The 14,205-nt window shown below is 28.1% G+C and overlaps 1 protein-coding gene across 2 annotated transcripts in view; it reads right to left on the reverse strand.

Annotated features, from left to right (window-relative positions):
• LOC100211035 (aryl hydrocarbon receptor nuclear translocator 2) overlaps window positions 1-14,205 on the reverse strand; it is a 98,779-nt gene that overhangs the window by 17,918 nt on the left and 66,656 nt on the right. The window contains exons 6-10 of one of the 2 annotated variants that reach the window (XM_065816618.1): window positions 6,668-6,741; window positions 6,507-6,599; window positions 3,576-3,690; window positions 3,415-3,444; window positions 2,135-2,307 (exon numbers count right to left, since the gene is read on the reverse strand). In XM_065816618.1, coding sequence (XP_065672690.1) covers window positions 2,135-2,307; window positions 3,415-3,444; window positions 3,576-3,690; window positions 6,507-6,599; window positions 6,668-6,741 — 485 coding nt within the window. The remainder of the gene's footprint in view (window positions 1-2,134; window positions 2,308-3,414; window positions 3,445-3,575; window positions 3,691-6,506; window positions 6,600-6,667; window positions 6,742-14,205) is intronic. The other variant, XM_065816619.1, reaches the window with a different exon arrangement.

Consider the following 14,205-nt stretch of genomic DNA (forward strand, 5'->3'; position numbering starts at 1 on the left):
CATATTTTAAATAATATTTTACTACTCAATTAATTGCCAAAAGAAAGAAAGAAGGAGAAGGGAAGGAGGGAAGGTTGTAGTAATTCTTTTGGCATAACTACAGATAACCTATTTTGACGCTCCCGTATTCATTATTGTAGACTGATGTAATAATTTAGTTCCCTTCCTCTTATATTATCATCACAAAGCTACTAATTTCATATTTTATGATAAAAAAAGCATTGCCACATGAAATTTGTAAAACTATTATAACAGCAGTAGCCACACACCCGATTTTAAAAAAAGCTTGCTAATTTGACTATTTTCCTTCTTATTCACCAAAATTATTAAATTGTTCAGATGTAATCAAAAAAGTTGCTAATAGCAACTTCTGTTTAAGTTACTAACAGCAACTTCTGTTTAAGTTAACAGTTTGTAAGAAAACAAAAAGATACATGTAAAAAGATTTGCGAATTGTACAAAATTATAATTTTCTGCAAAAGCCTGTGCTATAAATTAGGATATAAAATCATGGTGAACTATTTTTTTCTTTTGTTTTCTTAATTCATAGATTTTTAAATAAAAAATAAAGAAAATATAACTTTTTTTAAAGTCTTTTAAGGCTTTAAAAAATTGACACACCTAAAACAAAACAAAAAAACTAATACAGCAAGCACTGTAAAAACTATTCTATAACTAATATTCCAAAAACTTTTTATGTTTAAAATTTCAGGCAAACTTATATTACTGCAGTCGTATTTACTTCACTTTGTTAAACCCTGCAATAAGTTATCGGCTGGTTAAAAGTAAAACTATAGGATAAAATAAACTCATATTCCTATGTCTCCGTTTGGTTAACAACAGGAATAAATTTAGTTATCACAAGGCTGTTAACGCCAAAATCTAACCCTGCTATACCCTATAGTTAAAACTGCTATCGGAGGAATTTTCTATAATATTGAGAAAAATAGAAAACAAATATCCAATTAAAACAAGTGTAAACAAATAAGTTTAGTTTTATAATAAATAAGCTATAATATATACTATATCAAATTTATATGATCTATCCATTAATTGTAAAAAAAAAAAATTATTTATATAAAATTATACATTTTATATATTATATTTATACACTAATTAAATTTTAAAATAAATTATGAAAAATATAAAAAAAAATAAAAAAATGTTATTATAAAATGAAATATATTTTGCATTTGATTTTAATGCACACACTATTACGAGAAAATATGAATGTTAAATACATGCGTATCTGTATAACATTTATGTGTTTATTTATTATATATATATATATATATATATATATATATATATATATATATATATATATATATATATATATATATATATATATATACACACACACACACATACATTTACACACACACATACATTTACACACACACATAAATAAAACAACAAAAATACATAAACAAAGCATCAAAAATACAAAAAGAAAAAGCAAAAACAAATAAACAGAAAACACATGATTTTTGTATAATATGAGATCAAGTTTTGAATAAAGAAATTCTTAGTTTTTATTTAATCATCTGATAGTTCATCTAGTAGATCATTATTAGTTTCATCATGTTCCCAACTGTCAAAAAACTCAGGCGCTGAAGTAAATATCTTAAGGACCTGAAGATCTTTGTATTTGGCTGCGAAAATATAAATTTTTTTTCTGATATAGTTTTACAGGTTCAACAATACTAACAGCTTTATTTGAACGCCTAGGGTCAGACAAAATAGTGGTATTAATTTTAGAAATCACTCGCTGCAATTTACCAATTAAACAATATCCTTGTCTGTTGGCATCGCAATTTTTATATGCGATGAGAAAAACTGCACCAAAACAAGTTAACAGAGATGGCTAACGGAGAAATTTAAACTGAAAAAATTATCTGAGCGGTTAATATACGTGGCAGGATTAGAATAGTATTTATTTCTCTCTGTTTTAAAACTGGTCATTTAAAGTTTTTTTCTTAATTTAATTTCTCTGTTTAACAGAAGTTTAAGAGAAGTGAATACAGCTGTTCATCATTTACTTGTTTTATTTATTTATTTTCATAATAACTCTTTTTAAACTTTTATAAAAAATAACTTGAATAATTAAATATCAATGCCCAATAAAACTTACCCTTATATAGCCTGTGCAATGAACAACTGAGTATATTTTATCTTGGTAGATGACACGTTTATCATTACAATTATTTGCTTCATGAATGTCATTTTCAGACTTCTCATTTTGAACATCACCACACCGCATTCGAATCAAAAAGCTTCGCCGCGAGCCACTCTTCAAACAATTTTCTTTAAAATAAAATCAGCTATTAAAAAACTTGTTCAACATTTCGTTGTTTTATAACATTTATAAGAAGCATTAAATAATATTATGTAGGCATTTATTGCTAAGCAACACTGTGTTTTAGCTATCTAATTGATGGCTTAATGTTTTTTTGCTCCAAACATTAACTAGGTAGGGGCAGAAAAATATTTTTTTTTTGTTAGATGTTAAATAAACTTTTATGTTATGGTTTTAGACAACCAGCTACCATTCTTTTCAGATTACCAACATTTATTTTTATCAACACTTTGTTAACTCAACCATATGATAAATTTAATTTCATCAACTTTCATTAGTTTTCATTGATTTTAAAATAAAATAACAACAGCAGATGATTTTTAAATATTCTATGGAAACCATTTCAAGCTCAAAAAATCTTGTTTTAAGACTACTGTGTGTGTATATATATATATATATATATATATATATATATATATATATATATATATATATATATATATATATATATATATATATTATATATATATATATATATATATATATATATATATATATATATATATATATATTTATATATATATATATATACATATATATATACATATATATTTATATATATATATATATATACACACATATATATATACACACACATATATATATATATACACACACATATATATATATACACATACACATATCTATAAACATATATATATATATCCACACACACACATATATCTACACACACCCACACACACACACACACACCCACACACACACACACACCCACACACACACACACACACACACACACATATATATATATATATATATATATATATATATATATATATATATATATATATAGATACACTTTAAAATACCCCCTGTTGTGTTATTAATATTGTTTCATAAAGTTCAAATAAATGCAATGAAAAAAAATAAATTTATAAAAAAATATATAAATGATATAACATAACATAAGTACAATAAAAAAATAAATACATAAAAAAATATGTAAAAAAGATATATTAATAGACATAAACTACATAAAATAAAATATATAAAAAATAAAAAAATGAACACAATAAAATAAAACTTAAATTAACCATTATTTCCAACAGCTTTAATGCTTGCAGCTGAAAATAAATAAATTTTATTAACTCAACATAAAAACATTTTTTTTTAATTATTTATTTTCCTTTATTTATAATAATTGTTATTTTATTTATAATAATTATTATTTTATTTAGTAACAACATTTTCATACTTTTCAAATCAATTATTCTTGTGTCTTTTGAAATAGAAACATCAAGCTGATCCCTGAGTTTATCTTTATCTTCGGGATGAACAAGATCAAAAAGATTTCGGTTAATCCAATGAGTCTAAATAGATTTTTTTTTTAAATAAGATTTAACTATAGCATAGTCAAAATGTAAACTTAATCACGATGTAAACTTAATTAAAAGAAAAAATGTAAATCATGTTAAACATTACTACGCCAGCTACTCCATTTGTTTTTGCTAATGACTTAAGTTGAAATGTTATCCATATCAGAATATTCCAAATCAGAAAAAATATCTTTAAGAGTCATTTGTATTAAAAAGTTGTTTTTTGTTTTTCCTCACTTGCTCTCTACTCTGTTAACATGTTTATTTTGTTGCCTTACCTAAACAAATTATGTGACTTCGAAGATCCATAAATTCAAGTAGTTTTTTAAGGTTGTCCTAAAATTTTCTGAATATTTTATTATGCTACAATGCTGCCATTGTCCTTTTAACTTTTTTATAATTGGATTTTTCATTTTATTGCATATATCCAGACTGATATTACTGAGAATACAAAAGGATATTAAGTTTTATCCGTTAAAAAAAAGTTTTATCCCAGCATTAAAAAAAAAGTAAAAATTTACAACTTGCTAAATATGCAACTATTCTTAAGTTAATTTAAATAATGTAAGGTTAATGTAAGGGTAACGTAAGGTTAATGTAAGGTTAATGTAAGGATAATCTAAGGTTAATGTAAGGTTAATGTAAAATTAATGTAAGGTTAATATAAGGTTAATGTGAGATTAATGTCAATTTAATGTAAGGTTAATGTAAGATTAATGTAAGGTTAATGTAAGGTTAATGTGAATTTAATATAAGGTAATGTAAGGTTAATATAAGGTTAATGTAAGGTTAATGTAAGGATAATCTAAGGTTAATGTAAGGTTAATGTAAGATTAATGTAAGGCTAATGTAAGGTTAATGTAAGGTTAATGTAAGGTTAATGTGAATTTAATATAAGGTTAATGTAAGGTTAATGTGAGATTAATGTGAATTTAATGTAAGGTTAATGTAAGGTTAATATAAGGTTATTGTAAGATTAATGTAAGTTTAATGTAAGGTTAATATAAGGTTAATGTGAGATTAATGTGAATTTAATATAAGGTTAATGTAAGGTTAATGTAAGGGTAACGTAAGGTTAATGTAAGGTTAATGTAAGGTTAATGTAAGGTTAATGTAAGGCTAATGTAAGGGTAACGTAAGGTTAACATAAGGTTAATATAAGGTTAATGTGAGATTAATGTGAATTTAATGTAAGGTTAATGTAAGATTAATGTAAGGCTGATGTAAGGTTAATGTAAGGTTGATAATGAATAGAATAAGTTAAGGGTTAAAATCTTTTATTTTTCATTAAAAAAGTATTACTAGAAGCCCTATCTTAAGAAACTGATTGATTGTGTTAGTACTAGATAATAGTAGTATGTTATATGTGTTTATAATTATTATATATTTTTATATTATGTTGTTTCTGGCAATCGTTAATGTGAAACCTGAGTGTAGTTATATAGTTGTGACTCACAGTAGAGAAGTTAGTGAAGTGTTGAGTTACTTAAAACCGGTAGGTGGTTTCAAATTTTTATATGTTAAGCATTATTATTTTTTAATATTATTATATCATTTCCATTAATTTTCATTAATTCCATTAATTTTCATTAATTCCATTAACTTTTTTATTTTAGATTTATCATGACATTTTTATGCAATATAGAAAAACAATATTGAAATTGTGTTTACAAAAACAAGTTTTCTTTCATTTGTAAATTTTAGTTAATTTGTTATAAAATTTTTTTTCTTTATTTTATGCATAATAATTTTGTTGAATTTACCAAGAGGATCTTCATAAACATTTATGTGGTAGCGGTGTAATGGTAGAGCGAAGAAGTTTCAATTTGAGCCCCACCATACCCCTGGTAGTACTGCGCTCAACTTGCTTGTCTCCGCAGCGACCTTGTTTGTCAAGATTTGTATTTTACCACCATTATAGTAGCCTCCTTGACTGTAGTGGCTTTTTGGCCTTAGGGAGGTGAACTAACATTAAGAAAAGGATGGAAGAGTTGTAATTAAAAAAAAGAAATTTGGAATTTTTAAAAACCGGAAAAATTATAACTTTATACCATAGTCAATAATTGACATAATTATGTTTTACATAATTATTTCATCATATTAATGTATTTATCTAACTAATTGGTTAAGTGTCATATGCAACACTTTTCAGGAAAGAAAAAATACTCTTTAGTATAAAAAAAAATTAAATCTACATGAAAATCAATAAACAGGTGCCTGGTCAGAAAAACTGTTGTCTACCCGTCCTTAATTATTAGTATTACACATTATTACAATTAAATTAATAAAGTATATAACAATAATCACTAACTCAAAGCCAACTATTTTCTACCATTTAACTAAAAACTATTGAAATAAAGAGACCATATAAAAAATAAGTATAGAAATGGTTAGCGCAGAACAGTTTTAACATATTATGTGATAAAACAGAACATTACAATATTATGTGAGTAATATTATGCAACAACTCAGTTAATATTACATTGTGCTTAAACAACTATGCTACAAAGTGCAAACAATTGCGTTACTACTTTAAAATTTTTTTTAAACTTTACTCTGGGCAAATGTAATGAAATACTTCAAAATAATTTTAAATAAAAATAATACTAAACTTTAGATCCTGTTGACTCACATGTTTATCATTTCGAGCTGTTTGCAAATAATTTTTTTAAATTTAAAAATATCTAGATAAAAAGTCAAAATTGGACAGATAACTCAGATATCTGCAAACCTTTCATTCATTAAACAAGTATTTAGTAATTTAACTTTTGTAAACATTGATACTTTTTAAAATGCTTTTAAAAAACCACCTGAAGCTGATTAAGAACCGGTGTTATTGCATCTGATATGTAAATTAGCCTGCCGGTTTTACATAAAACCACAAATAAAAAGCCATCTGTTGCCTAAAAAAATTAAAATCTTTTATTACTTTAAAAAAAAAAAACTTAATTTCATAATTTCATATAATTACCTCAAGCACTAAATGTTTAAGCTCCTCATCAGAGAGAAATGTTGGTTTTAAATCTTCATCTTTATTTGACGAACCTAACGACAACAACAAAAATAGTGTAAAAAAGATGATTTTAGTCAAAATATACATTAACATGACAATTAAAATAAAATATTGGTCAAATAACATATGGGTTTGATTGATGTCAATACTATTTATTATAAGACACGGTTAAATATGCGATTTCTATTTAAGGAAGAAAAAGATATTATTACTATAATTCATAGTTAAATCTGCTTAGTCATTAGAATCCATTAGGGCTGTCCAGAAATTATTACACAACCCAGAACATAGCCTAGTGAAGTTTTTCCCATTATACTATCAATGCTTTATTGAAAAACATTTTTTACAGATTTATTTAAAGTCTTCTAGGGGTTGCTCAAAGCTCTTGAACATTTTAAGTAAATTTTAACAGAAAATGTACAAAAACGCTATGTTATTTTTAGTATAACTGTCAAAAAATGTTGAAATTGATCAATTTAAGTTATTGATTAATTAAGTTATGGATGCCAATTAATAAGTTGATGATTATTTAAGTTATTGTGAGTATTTTTTTTTAAATTTTACACAATTTTGACCCAAATCAAACAAATTGTATGTCATTTTCTAAAACACATAGGAAATGTTTTTGTTATAATAGTTATTTATTTTACCTGCATGCTATGATTGTGTACATACAATTTTGCATTTTTGTTTAGAAAAAATAGAAAATGTTGACTAGGAGTGGAAAAGAATTAAAAGTGACAAACCCAATCATTCCGTTCTAGCCATTACCTTCGAGTGTTCCCGCAACTCCGTCATCTTCAAAACCTACCACTAGAACTAGTACAAATTTTTGGTTGATTGGTCAGCCATGTTCATCGATTACAGGAGCAAAGTTACCTACACGCAGACAGGTGATGAAGTATGTTTTATATCTGAGACATGATCCTGATAGCTTTGGTAACAGTGTTAAGAATGAATAAATTTCTTACATCGTTGCAGACAGTGTTGCAGATTTTTGGCACATGGCTCGCATCAAAACCAAAGTAAGAAAAAACTGTATGTTTGATGTTCTTGGATTATGGAATGAATGGACCAGTTTAAAAAAAATAGAAGTCGTGCCACCGACCCTGGTAACAAACGAGAAAACTTCATCTCAGAGCTTGATATGCTTTTCGACATTGGTGCTCCAGATGCAATTGATGACATAAGAAAATCTAGACTTCTATCTCAGAAACACAAAGATGATGACATTGCGTTTTATCTTGATCAGAAACATGAAAGAAAGTCTAGTATGAATGGTCAGGATAAAATTTTTGAAGCAAAGGCTTTCCAGTTTCTGACCAGAATTGAACAGCAGCAACAACGACAAGAAAAAGAAACAGAAAGACTAGAGAAAAGAGCAGCTGCAGAGCTAGAAGGAAATGAATTTTTTGAAGAGTCCGAGGATGATGTACAAGTTGGTTGTACGGAAATTGATCCGGATTTTGAGCCAGATCACATTATTGAAAAAATAGAGTTTCAAGAATTTGTTACACTTCAAGTTCCCAGAAAAATTATGGAATGTGACGAGTTAACGACAGCAGCCGATCGGTTAAAGTTGTCCGACAATCAAACTACAATGATAGTTTCAGCTATAATAAAAACAGCGGGTGGCAATCTAGACGACATCGATGTATCCTGTTCAACTACGCGTCGAAAGCGAATGTCAAACAGATAGCACATTGCAGAAAACATAATGGAGAAAATAAAGGAAAAACCACCTCAATTTGGTGCCATGCACTGGGATGGAAAGTTACTGCAGGACTCTCTTGGTGATAAGTTTGAACGCCTAGCAATTCTTCTGACAGGTTCACCAGAATTTTCATCGGGAAAATTGCTGGGTGTGCCACAACTAGGAGATTCTTAAGGACAAACTCAAGCTGATGCCTCATATGATCTCTTAGAAGAATGGGGATTAAAAGAATCAGTTGTTGCTTTGGTATTTGATACTACAGCAAGCAACAGTGGGGTCCATAAGGGTGCAGCTAAACTTATCGAAGAATTTGTTGATAAAAAGCTATTTTATCTTGCTTGTCGTCACCATATCCTTGAACTTGTAGCTAGCGCTGTTTGGAAATCACTGTTTGGTGAAATCAGAGGACCAGAAAACAAAATGTTTGCTACCTTCAAAGAGGCATGGTCAGGTCTCGATAAGCAATCACCTATCTAGTTGCTGAAAATTGAAAATCCAAGGTTGTTGGAAGTTAGAGAACGAGTCATTGAAAATTTTAAAATGCTGCTCAATAGCAAGGAATCATCTGTGTTTCCTCAAGATGACTACCGAGAGTGCGCAGAAAATAATCTTATTGTTCTGGGTGAAACACCACCTCGTGGTACCCATTTCCTCAAACCTGGAGCCATACATCAGCCTCGTTGGATGGCTTGCAACATATATGCTGGGAAGATGTTCATGTTTTCAAAAGCAATGAAATACGACAAGGAAACTGTGATTAAACTGGAACGTATAAACAGATTCTTGGCTCTTTTTTACACCTCAGCATGGATGCAAGCCAGTATTGGAGCCGATGCTCCCGTAAACGATCTAGAACTCATTCATGACATGATGGATTTCCGCAATGTAGACAGAGAAATTGCAGATGTTGTGGTAGCCAAACTAAACAACCATCGATGGTACCTCACTGAAGAAGTTGTTCCTTTTGCTTTATTTAGTCATCATCCTAAAATGAGTGACCATGTTAAGCAAGAAATAGCAAACAAATTGTGGACAATAGCAGTGCCTGAAAACTTCCGAATGGGTAAACCAATCTTCAGACAAATCAAACGCAACACAACATTGAAGAGTCTGTTAGGACCGGAGTCACATCTGTTGTTCCAGAATCTCAACATCAGAAGAGATTGGCTTGCTAAACCAGTGAATCAATGGGCAGCAGATGAAGACTTCCAAGTTGCTGAAAAGTTTGTTCGAACAGTAAAAGTTGTCAACGATGCTGCCGAACGAGGCGTCAAACTAATCTCAGATTTTGCAACAATAATAACAACAGATGAACAACAGAGAGCATGGCTATTGCAAGGTGTGGAACAACATCGGAAGCTGTTTCCAAGTTTTGACAAAAAAACACTAAACAGTTGAAAATAATAACTTGAACTTACTAACTTGAAGTGACAATTTCGACATTTTTCCTCATTTTGGACCTTAAAAACTATGAAAATATTGAATTATTTTCCAGAAATATATGTAGAACGTAAACAAACATGCACAAGTTGTGCATCATATTACTACTATATAAAAAATAACAATTTCCATAATTACTTTAATAAATTTAATTGAGTAAGACCAAGTAAGAACAAAAGTAAGATAGCGTTTTAATACATTTTCTGTTATATTTTAGTTAAAATGTTCAAGAGCTTTGAGCAACCCCTAGAAGACTTAAAATAAATCTGTAAAAAATGTTTTTCAATAAAGAATTGATAGTATAATGGGAAAAACTTCACTAGGCTATGTTCTGGGTTGTGTAATAATTTCTGGACAGCCCAAGAATCCATGTAGTTAAACGAATAACACAATTTACCATCGGTAGAGTATCTGTGTGCAAAAAAAGTTTGGACATTTTGCTACATGTGTGATATGGGTATGTTTGAAAATTTGGGCAAGATAGGGGTCTGTTAACAAATGCATGACGCCGAAATTAATTTCAAAACATACATCTATTGTGCCTGTAAAATGATTCATCGATTTACTTTATTCAAACTTAAAGATCCTAACATTCAAGGACAACTCTCTTATTAAAATCAAAACAAACATATATTACTCATCTTATAAGCCCTCGTTTACAACAATAAAGAAATATAGCATCCTTCAAAAGCGACAAAAAAATAAATATAATAACTCAACCAGACAAAGATAATGGCATTATCATATTAGACCAAAATCTGTATCTTGAAAAAATTTATAAAATTGTTAATGATACCACTAAATTCAAAAAGATTCCTAAAGATCCTACTGTACTCAGAAAAGGCCAACTACAAAGATTCCTTCACAATATTAAGAATAAAATTCTAGTTAATGCCAACCAATATAAAAATATTTATCATACTGGTTCAAAAATTGCTAGAATGTATGGAAAATCTAACATGCATAAATTAACCGCTAATAATAACATCCATTCTTTCAGACCCATAGTTTCTTCATTAGGAACATACAGCTACAAATCATCTAAATTTTTAAGTAATTTACTTGCTCCATAAATTCCAATGAATCATTGCACCAGCATCACTTTTGTTAATGAACTTAAAGCAGTAAGAGTAGCTAACTCTTACCTAGTCTCCTTTTATGTGGAAAGTTTGTTAACAAATATCCATTGGATGAAACCATCTCAATTGTTGTGGATTTAATCTTAAAAAGTAGACCAAATCTTAATACTTCCAAACTTGAATTAAAATTTGAACTTTCAACCATGCAAATGCATTTTCTATTTAACAATGAAATATTTGATCAGATTGGCGGAGTTGCAATGGGATCTCTGTTAGCTCCTGCTTTAGCTAACTTATTTATGAATCATCACAAAAACATTTGGTTACAAAATAATAATTGCAAAAAAGTAGTTTTATACAAAAGGTATGTAGATGATATCTTTTGTATCTTTGAAAATAACAATGATGCACTCACTTTTCTAGAATATATAAATAAACAACATCATAACCTCAAATTTACAAAAGAGGAAGAAGTTAATCACAAAATAAAAATTAAAAGTTTCCATCTAGATGTTGTAAAAATTAAACAAACTCTCCAAAAAAATTCTTTCCCCTTGAACTTAATTGGCAAAACCTTAAAAAATTTACTAAACAACCTTATCTCTTCTATAGAAAACATGCCATCTTTAAAACCATCTGATATACATTACTTTAAACTCCCTTACATTGGACAAATTTCAAACACACTTCAACACCAATTAAATAAATAATAAGATAAATTAAATAAATAATAAGATAAATTAAATAATAAGATAAATTAAATAATTAAATAAAGATAGTATAAAAGTAAGACTAGTTTTTACACCTTTTAAAATAAGTGGTATGCTTTCATCAAAAGATCTCTTACGCTCAAATTTAAAATCCTTTGTTGTCTATAAACTTGTATGTTCCAGCTGTAATGCTGGATACATTGGTGAAACCACCAGACACTACACAACAAGGATTTCAGAACATTTAAATTCAAATAAGGCTTCCCATACTTACAAATATCTCAATTCATCACAAAAATGCAAAAATTCAACAAATCTTGATTGCTTATCCATTATTGACAGAGCTTCCTCCAAGTATGAGCATTAAATTAAAGAAGATATCCATATTGAAATGGAAAAACCTCTTCTTAATACACAATTTAAATCATACACTCTTACTATAACAATATAATTTCTCAATTATCTTGTTTTATATTGTATAACAATATAATTTCTCAATTATTTACTATTTTGTTTATTATTAATTACTTCACACCTTTTGTATAATCTTTTGTACAATTTCATGGTAATTATTTATTTTATAAAATTTTACTATGGTAACTATTGTAAAAACTATCAAATTTTTAATGTAGCCAAATAAATTGTTTATATACAGAAATTGTAACTAACTTTTTATACCTGATGATGTCAATTGGTATTGATGAAACATGTTAAAAAGTTTTTAAAAAATTGTTATTTATTTGAAAATTATATATATATATATATATATATATATATATATATATATATATATATATATATATATATATATATATATATATATATATATATATATATATATATACAGGGTGGATCTCGAAATCAGGACTTTTTTGACACAAAATAAAAATTACAATAAAAGTATTAGTTTCAAAGCTATATTTCTGAAATTTTAAACAGTAATGTACACATATAAGAGCTTTCATTTCACTCAATCCACCTGCCTTTAGCTTCAATGACTTGCTCGATACTCTTTCTGAACCTGGAGCAGGCGTGCTCCACCTCATCGGCCAACATGTTGGCAGCTGCAATAGTAATTGCTCGCTTTAGAGATTCAACAGTGTTGTGACTTGATTTATTGGTCTCACGTTCCAAAGTTCCACAAACATAATAGTCCAATAGATTGAGTTTGGAGGCCAAAAGTGCTTCGACCAGAACATAGGGAGATACTCTTCAAGCCAACCCTGTACGAAATTGGAGGAATGAGCAGGAGCTGAGTCTTGCTAAAACACATATGGCTTACCATTGGAACACTTGTCCAAACAAGGTTTCACCACCTTAATCAGCAGCTTCATGTTTTATTGATGCTAAAAGAACGGAACACTTAGCCACTCTCTTCTCCTTCATTGAAGCAGACATCATCTGCCTGACTTTTAGGACATAGGACTTTGTACCTAAGGTCATCGCAGATCACTCTTCTCATGGTGTAATGAGACACATTCATATCTTTGCTCAGTTTCCTGACGGAGGTGCTGGGGTTTTTGTTGATCGACTTCTGTACTCTGCTGATGAAGGCCTTATTCCTGATTGGTTTGTGAGCAGTCTTTTCTTTTCATTCTACAGACTCTGCACCATCATTAAACCTCTTTGCAATATCATAAACTGTGCTTTTTGGGAAGCCAAACCATTTTATAATCTCTAGGACAGAGTGCCCGGCATGGAGGGACTCAACCACTGCAACTCTACGGTCATATTCCTTTGACATGATGTGCTAAATTTGCAATTTTAATTTTTTTTCCCGAGAGTAAAATGTTTGTTTTGATTAATGTTTGAATTTCGCAACATAGAATTTAAAAACAAAATAATGCTGGCAAATTTAAAATTGTCCGGATTTCAAGCATCCACCCTGTGTGTATATATATATATATATATATATATATATATATATATATATATATATATATATATATATATATATATATATATATATATATATATATATATATATATTTATATACATATATATATATATATATATATATATATATATATATATATATATATATATATATATATATATAGATAGATACACATACATACATATATACTTACATACACACATACATACATACACACATACATACATACACACATACATACATACATACATACATACATACAAACATCCATCCATACATACATACATACATACATACATACATACATACATACATACATACATACATACATACATACATACATACATACATTTATACATACATACATACATACATACATCCATACATACATACATACATACATGCATACATACATACATACATACATACATACATACATACATACATACATACATACATACATACATACATACATACATACATACATACATACATACTGTACATAAACTGTAATATAAAGCAAACAATATTTCTTGATAAACTGGAAGAAAAAAAGTTCAGAAGATTGTAATTCTATAAACTTATTGATTTCCATGTTGCAGAACTTTTAATAATTATTTTTATATTTGTTCTCTTTCACTTAATAATTTTGTTA

The sequence above is a fragment of the Hydra vulgaris genome, chromosome 13, assembly GCF_038396675.1.
Source record: "Hydra vulgaris chromosome 13, alternate assembly HydraT2T_AEP".
Taxonomy (NCBI): Eukaryota; Metazoa; Cnidaria; class Hydrozoa; order Anthoathecata; family Hydridae; genus Hydra; species Hydra vulgaris.